At 53.9% G+C, this 8707-nt stretch overlaps 1 protein-coding gene across 1 annotated transcript in view; it reads left to right on the top strand.

The window, feature by feature from the left end:
- The first annotated feature begins 1513 nt into the window (after positions 1-1513).
- The window catches only part of BDH1 (3-hydroxybutyrate dehydrogenase 1), a 21347-nt gene continuing 14153 nt past the window's right edge, over positions 1514-8707 (top strand). The window contains exons 1-2 of the mRNA XM_025211506.1: positions 1514-1639; positions 7460-7532. Of these exons, the coding sequence (XP_025067291.1) occupies positions 1557-1639; positions 7460-7532 (156 nt within the window). The 5' untranslated portion in view covers positions 1514-1556. The remainder of the gene's footprint in view (positions 1640-7459; positions 7533-8707) is intronic.

The raw sequence follows: 8707 nt of genomic DNA on the forward strand, positions 1-8707 counted from the left end.
CCCCCCGCGCTCACACCAACGTGCACGCACCCCCACACCCGGATCGCCCGCACAGCGCCGTGCGCAGTCGAGACCCCGCGCTGCTGCTGCTGCTGCCGGGCACCTGCCTCGCACGGGCGTGCAACGCTTGTTCGGGCCTGGCCTGGGCACAGGAAGGCGCGGCCGGCTGCTCACACCCACCCGGGCGGGCGAGGGGCCGTCTGCGCCGGCTCCGGTGTCAGGGAGGTTTAAGTCCACGACAGCTGCGCCCGGGGCTGGGCCAGGCCGCGCTCCGCCCGCGGTGGCTTTGTTTGCCGGCTCCGGGCCCGTTGTGCGGTGCTGCGCAGGGCTCGAATTCCCCCGCTCCCAGGGCTCGTGCCCCGCTGCATGAGACTGTTACCCTCGTTATCGTTATCTCTGCTTCCCCAGATGCGGACTTTATGAATGGTCTTACAAAGTTTGCAGATTTGTTTTAAAAAACCCAGGCGCGGTTTTGCTGGCTCCGTGGCCTGTGTCTGCCGCTGGGGGCGTCCCACGGCGGGGCCGCAGCTGCGCGCAGGGGCGTGTGGCCGTGCTGCCTTTCCCTGCCCCTTCGCCTCTGGCCGAGGCTGCTGAGCCGCGGAGGACCCTTGGCCAAGAGTCGCACCGTGCTTCCTGGAGCGGGCCATGCCGGCAACGGGGCGTGCACAGGCTCCTGTGGGGACGCCCTGTCCTGCCAGACCCCCAGGACTGCCGCCTCCTCGCCGAAAAGGAAAGGCTCCAGCACCAGCACTTCTCGTGGCTTTAATAAGCCACGCTTCTGGCCCACTTCTGTTTGCAGGCAAACTCCCAAAGTTCAGGCACGTGTAAAACGACACGCGATTAACTCTAAAATAGTAAGCAGTATTACTTCAGCCTCGAAGAAGATAAGCTTGGTTCAGGCTTTGGGGGAAATGGCTGGATCTTATTTTATCCAGACCTGGTAGCCCCGTGAAACAGGCCCCCTCTTCCGAGCGCCTGCGTTCGTGCAGATTTCCTTTAGTACCGTTCGCAGCGACTTCCCGAGGCCACTTCGGTGTTGCCAGCTGCTTCCATTTCAAAGAGCTGCATACATTTTTAGCGCGTGGTTGCTAGTGGCAATAAAGCCCAGGGAGTGCTTTGAAAATGTAAGCTTTATATCATGCCTAGTACTGGACCTGCATTTCGGTTCAGAAGTATTTCATAAAGGTGGCTTAAAACTGTGTCCCTTGAACAGGTAATTGCATTCAATGTTTTAGGAAGTGCAGAGGTTAGGTAGCAGCTGACTAATACAGATGGGGATGGTTTAAAAACACCTTGCTTGTCAGTTGGCTTCTGATCTTTCTTCTCTTTAAAAAAAACAAACAACCCAAACATGAGGTGGTGGAGGCTATTTTAGCTGTTTATCTTGATGTGGGAACTCGCGCAAGGAGGCGGGGCAGCAAACCTCCTTGGACTTTATTATTAAAATGCTAGGAGTCAGCATGACTACAGAAGCCGCGAGCAAATAAAGGAGAGGTGCTGTCTTGCATTTCAGAGCGACGGGAGCTTGCTGTTGGTGCCCTTTGTCGGTCGGCAGGATGCTGGCTACCCGAGTGTCCCGGCCTCTCTCTCACTTCTCTGTGAGAACGCTGAAGTTCATGGACGTGAGAAATGGCCCCAGGTAAGGAACTTGCCTTATTACTTATTATGCAGAAGGAAGAACTAGTATCTGAAGGCGGATTTGCAGGAAAAGGGCCCCCCGCACAGAAAGGTTCGTTAGAGGCAGAACATTGCCTGCCACCAGGAAAGCTGAAGTGTTTGTACCATATCTAACAAGGAATAAACCCCTTGCAACGGCAGAGTACTTGCCACAAGGTGAGAAACTTCCTGTGTATTTCATAGTTTCATAGTTTGTAGGGTCGGAAGGGACCTGAGCAGATCATCAAGTCCGACCCCCTGCCCTGGCAGGAAAGAGTACTGGGGTCAAACGACCCTGGCCAGGTGTTCATCCAGCCTCCTCGTAAAGTCCCCCAGGGCAGGAGCCAGCACCACTTCTCTTGGAAGTTGGTTCCAGGTCGTAGTCACCCTGACACTGAAGTATCGCCTCCTGATGTCTAGTCTGAATCTCCCCTCTGCCAGCTTGTGACCGTTATTTCTAGTCACTCCTGGGAGTGCTCGGGGGAACAGGGACTCCCCCAATGCCTGCTGGTCCCCCCTGACTAGTTTGTAACAGGCCACCAGATCCCCTCTCAGCCTTCTCTTGTGGAGCCTGCACAGGTTCAGGTCCCGTAGCCTCTCCTCGTAGGGCCTGCCCTGCTGTCCCCTGACCATGCGGGTGGCCTCCTCTGGACCCTCTCGATGCTGTCCACATCCCTCCCTGAAGTGCGGCGCCCAGAACTGGACGCAGTACTCCAGCTGCGGCCTGACCAGTGTCGCATAGAGGGGGAGGATCACCTCCTTGGCCCTGCTCGAGATGCATCTGTGGATGCATGACAAGGTGCGGTTGGCCTTCCTGACCGCGTCCCCACACTGCCGGCCCATGTTCATTTTGGCATCAGCAATGACTCCAAGATCCTTTTCTGCCTCTGCACTGACGAGAGGGGAGTTCCCCAGCCTGTAGGTCTGCTGCTGGGTCTTCTTCCCCAGGTGCAGCACCTTGCACTTGTCAGTGTTGAAACCCATCCTGTTCTCATCAGCCCACCCCGTAACCTGTCTAGGTCTGATTGCAGCCTATTCCTCCCTTCTAGCGTGCCCACTTCCCCCCACATCTAAGTGTCGTGTGCGAATTTGAACAAGGTGCTTTTCACCCCCTCGTCCAAGTTGCTGATGAAGATGTTGAACAGTGTGGGTCCGAGGACCGAGCCCTGGGGGACCCCACTGCCCACATCCCTCCAGGTCAAAAATGACCCGTCCATCACCACTCTCTGGGTGCGGCCCTCCAGCCAGTTAGCGACCCATCTGACTCTGTAGGTGTCGACGCCACAGTCCCCTAGTTTTTAAATGAGGATGGGGTGAGAGACAGTGTTGAAGGCCTTCCTGAAGTCCAGAAAGACTATGTCCACTGCTATCCCTGTGTCTAAGGATGTTGTGACCTGGTCATAGAAGGCCACCAGGTTGATCTGACAGGACCTGCCCCTAATGAACCCGTGTTGGTTGTCCCTAAGCATGATCTCCCCTGCAGCCCCTCGCAGACATGCGCCAGCATAACTCTCTCAAAAAGCTTACCCAGGATCAATCTAAGACTAACCAGCCTATAGTTCTCTGGGTCGTCCTTCCTCCCTTTGTTGAAAATGGGGACCACATTGGGCTTTTCCAGTCCTCTGGCACCGCACCAGAGCACCACGAGTGCTCGTAAATTTCTGTGACTCTGTTAAAGAGCTAACGAAGCATATCAAATAACAGAGGGATTTGGAAGGGAAAGGGCTCGTTATGAAGATGACCTGGGCAGAGAAATAAACATTAGCCGAAAATTAACTATTTAATTATAAATCTTTGCTCTGACTCAACACCCTCTTCAGGGTCCGCTCTGATCTGTGCTACTGGTCTTAATCCAAAGCAATTCAGATACCTTCACTGAGATGGTTTGGTGTAAACAAGACTGAGATCTGCTTGAGGGAAGACTGCAGGGTTTGGAGGAATGCAGAATTTCTGCCAGGTCTGGGTTGGAATGGGGGGAGCGAGTGTAAAACGAGGTTGGAATCAGAACTGCGTATCCCACGGGTGCTGCTGGGTATACTTACCGTTCCATGTACAGATGCAGGCGATGGGCAACGGACTTGGACCTTTCTATCCTGGAAGAACTTCATGTTTAAATGGCACTATAAAAGTGTGGCTGCCTCTGGTCAGTCTGAGAGCCTGCTGCATCTGTGACCAGCATGCTGCTCAGTACCCACCAGCCCTCAAAGCCAGTGGGGATGGGCTCGGGAGTAAGCACGAGCAGCCCAGCCCTGAATTAAGTGATATCCCTCAGAGTGGCTCACGGCTTCTTCCATTTCCCTGTTGGGATGGACATGCAAACATCCACCCCTTGCTCCTGGCCCATCTACAACAACTGCACGTTAATATTGCAAGATGGAGCTGGGGTGCAAGAAGCAACACCCACTTCGCTCTGCATCCAGGTACATGGGGCTCAGTGCTGTGTGTAGCTTCCTAGTTGTGAGAGCAGTAGGATGGTGGAATGAGCTGCCTGGGGAGGTTGTGGATGCTCCTCCACCACAGGTCTTGAACTAGAGTCTGCACAGCATGCCGCTGGGCTGGTCTAGGAGCCACGCATCCTGCATTCATGCAGTGCGGGGTTTGGATTAGTCCCGTCGAGCCCTGTGATTCTGACGTTCTTGTCTACACCCTTTGCCTGTCGTTGTCCCGTTAACCCTAATATTGTCTGCCCGCCCATGTCCCATGATCCTTCTCTGCAGAGGCCTGACTCGGATCCTGTTGAAGTTAATGGCAGTCTTGCCCTTGACTGAATTCAGCTATGCAGAGGCCTCCAAACGCCCAGGTTATGCTAAGCGCTTCACAGCCTTCCTGGGAGAGTGATGAAGCTGGGCTGTGGTATGCCCACATAAGCCTCAGGGTTTGCAAATGGGGGTCTCTGAGGACAGGGTGCCACTGGCCCCCTCCAGCTGTGACATGGTGTGAGGTGGCCAGGGGGAGAAGCAGGTGGGCTCTCACTTCCCAAACACTTGGGTTTGTGGCAGATGATAGGAAGCAGTTTCATTCCACTGGCAAAGCATTACTAAAGTTCTTGGAGGCCGTGCCAGTCCAGGGCCTCCTGGTGCCTGCCAGCCATACCCCCCAGTTACATTCAACTCTTCGGGCCAGCCCTGCACTCTTCTCTCAGCCTAAACTCCCAGGGACTTTGCTTGTCTGGGCCCTCACTTTGGCCCCAGCGCACAAGCTGCTGTCCGCCCTCTGCTCCTGCTTAAATGAGTGGCAGCCTGGGAGTTGGGGCCTTGGTTTTGCTGGAGAGGTTCTGTGTAAGAGTGCAAGGTGGAGCCTCCCGAAGTGTCCAGTGTCTCTGCAGGGGCTGCCCGAGACTTGCCAGACGGGCTGTGGAGCAGACAGCTGTACAAACCAGAGGCAGAGGAAGCCCAGGTAGAGATTTCCTGCAAAAACAACCCCAGACTTTGGGTCCGTGGTGCAGGTGAACCCACATGGGAGCCCATTCAGGCCTGGGTCCCCTGAGCCCACAGGATGTTCCTGCCTCCTGAACCAGGCAGTGTTTCAGTGTTCTCCGCTCTCCAATGCACCCGCTCCCTCTCTGTGGAGTGAAAGGCAGGGGTGCCGCACTGCCGGCAGCCACTGAAGAGCTGTGTTTGCAGCAGCCGAGCCCTTGCAGAGGTTGGCAAATGGCTAAATGCATCAAAGCTAAGGCAGCACGTTTAAGGGGACAAACAGAATTCCATGGCCGTCGGCTCACTTTCAGTTTGAACGTGTTGGGTGCTCTCCACGATCCAGCTGCATAAGATTAATCAGAACTAGTTCCTATTGTAAAGGTGGCTTGTGGGCCCTGGTTTTGTGCACCTTTGCTGGTGTTTTAAGTGCTTAGCAGCCAACATTTATCCCACTGGTTCATTCCCATGCACCTCCAGTAAGAACAGGCAGAATTCACGGTAATCTGCAGGCCATTATGCTGCTCTGCAGACAGCAGAGGCAGAGCCCTCTCATCTGCACTTCAGGTAAATAACAAGGTGAGATGCAGCTGTGAAACAGAAACAGAAAATGTTTCATGCAAGGTTGTGAATTGTGAGGGCATTCTGAGATGGATCAAGAAGCTCAGTTTAAAGAAATGAAAGCCCTTGCCAGGGTCTCAGCCTGGTAATCTCAGACAGAGCTAGGTTGTGACCGGGACCGGACCTGACCTGACCTCTGCAGCAGCTAAAACTCTTCTTGCTTGGCCTCTGCTATTTCAGGAGCAGGCAGGGTTTGTGACGCTCGGGCTGGAGTACAGAAGGAGCCGGCCTGGGAGACTGTTGTAGCCACGCTGCCCAAGTGTCTCAGTGTCAGCTGCCTCTGACGTGGAAGGGATTTCTCCTTTCCCTCTCTGGTTCCCAGCCATGTCCTGTCCCACCCTATCATCTGTACTGTCAGCCCCAAATGCAGTGCACATCCAGAGTGCACACAGATACTTGTCCAAGCACTGCAGAGGCACACGTTGTTTGCGGTACACCTGGGGTGCCCCGGGAGTAGGGCTGTGACTGAGAGCAACAGGCTGGAGACAAACAAGGGGAAAGTTCATAGTTTCATAGTTTCAGGGTCGGAAGGGACCTAATAGATCTTCTAGCCCGACCCCCCGCCAGGGCGGGAGAACAACCCAAAAAAAAAAAAACAGCACCACCTCCCTTGGAAGTTGGTTCCAGCTCCTAGCCGCCCTAACTGTGAAGTAGTTTTTTCGGATGTCCAATCTGTACCTCCTCTCCATCAACTTGTGCCCATTACTCCTTGTTATGCCAGCGGGGGCTAGGGGAAACAGCGTCTCCCCCAAACCCTTCTGGTTCCCCCTAGTGAGTTTATAGACGGTCACCAGGTCCCCCCTCAGCCTTCTCTTGTGGAGGCTGAATAGGTTCAGGTCCCGCAGTCTCTCACTGTAGGGTCTGCCCTGTTGTCCCCGGATCATGCGGGTGGCCCTCCTCTGGACCCTCTCCATGTTGTCCACATCCCTCCTGAAATGGGGCGCACAGAACTGGACACAATACTCCAGCTGCGGCCTGACCAGCGTCGCATAGAGGGGGAGGATCACCTCCCTGGCTCTACTCGAGATGCACCTGTGGATGCACGACAAGGTCCGGTTAGCCCTGCCAACCATGACCTCGCATTGTCGGCCCATGTTCATCTTGGAGTCAATAATGACACCAAGATCCCTTTCCGCCTCCGTGCTCTCAAGTAGGGAGTTCCCCATCGTATAAGTGTGCTGCTGGTTCCTACTACCCAAGTGCAGCACCCTGCACTTGTCCGTATTGAAACGCATCCTGTTCCTGTTTGCCCACCCCTGTAACCTATCCAGATCCTTCTGCAATCTCTCTCTCCCTGCTAGCGTGCTCACCTCCCCCCAAATTTTGGTGTCATCAGCAATGACACATAAAGTTAGGCTCAGTATTAGACAGTCTCCCAGCAGTGAGGTCTGCAGGGCTGTGATGTAGTTGTAACTAAACACCTTTCTGTGTGTGGAAGTGATCGTGCTGCTGCTATCAGAAAGCAAAGCTGGTGGTGCCCATTCTGCCTGCAGCTGCAGCTCTGTGCACTTACACTAGTAACTGCTTTGGAAGACGTAGCAATATCCAAGCAACTTCAGCTCCTGGGAAGAGTTCCAAGGTCTTTTGAGAGAAAAATCTTTGTCTTAGTAGAAAAAACGGGTGTGTCCTGGGGAGATTTGTAGGACATGCTCCAATTACATCTTACTCTGTGTTCGCAGGCAGAGCTAAACTTCACTGGGGATTTTGCTGTGGTTTAGGGACCACAGGCAGAAAGACTCAGGAACTGACTGTCCTATTTTCTCTTGCAGGCCCATGCGAGGGTTTAGCTTTCCTTTCTCGACCCCAAGTAGCAGTCCTTCTTCCATGAACCAAGTGGAGGAGGTGAGTGTGACTGACCATCCTTACACCAAGTGTCTCTGTCCAGCTGGATCCTAGCACAAAGGACAGAAGCGTTGTGACAGAAGTGTCCCTCTGGCCTGCACTGCAGGTCTGGAGCTGGATCTCTTACAGCACATTCCACATTCTTTCCAAGCCTGGGGCTTCCATTATGTAGAAAAGCACATGCTGTTAGCACTAAAATTAAACACTCAGATGAACGTTTTTTTTCCTATATTTGGAACTCGCTAAGCAGTTGGAAATCTCTCTAGGGGAGAGTACGCAGTTGCATTGTCGGCCCTCGTATGCAAGTCGTGCCTCTTGTGAATAGAGGTGGAAATGTGTATAGCCCCAGGATGTAGCCCCAAGACGTAGCCTGTGCTATTGTAGTACTGGAGTAGGGGTTTGCTCCAGCATGCTCTAGGAAGCAGTGGGCTGGAAATCAGAAGAGCTGGATTTTATTCCATTCTCTGCCAGAGATTTATTTGTGACATGGACCAGTCCATCCTCCTGTAAAACTCTCTTGCATCCCATTTGTAAAATTTCCTCATGGGTTTAAGGCCAGAAGGACGCATGAGACCCTCTACTCTGACCTCCCATGTCACGGAGACCACAGACCTTCACCCAGTTACCCTGCATTTCATAGTTTCATAGTAGCTAGGGTCAGGAAGGACCTGAACAGATCGTCTAGCCTGACCCCCTGCCACAGGCAGGAATGAATGCTGGGTTCACAAGACCCCAGACAGGTGATCGTCCAACCTCCTCTTGAATTTGAAAAAGATAGGGGCGAGGACCACCTCCCTGGGAAGTTGGTTCCAGATTTTGGCCCCCCTAACTGTAAAATATTGCCTTCTGATCTCCAACCTAAACCTGTTCTCCATCAGCTTATTGCCATTGTTCCTTGTCACCCCAGGTGGTGCTGGGGAGAAAAGAGCTCTGCCTATTTGCTGTTGATCCCCTGATGAGTTTGTAGGCAGCCACCAGGTCCCCCCTCAGCCTCCTCTTGCTGAGGCTGAACAGGTTCAGGTCCCTCAGTCTCTCCTCGTAGGGCCTGTCCTGCTGCCCTCTCACCAAGTGGGCAGCCCTCTTCTGAACCCTCTCCAGGCTGGTCACATCCCTTTTCAAGCGCGGCACCCAGAACTAGACGCAGTACTCCAACTGCGGCCTGACCAAAGTCACAT

This window comes from Alligator sinensis, unplaced genomic scaffold, assembly GCF_000455745.1.
Source record: "Alligator sinensis unplaced genomic scaffold, ASM45574v1 scaffold632_1, whole genome shotgun sequence".
Classification (NCBI taxonomy): Eukaryota; Metazoa; Chordata; order Crocodylia; family Alligatoridae; genus Alligator; species Alligator sinensis.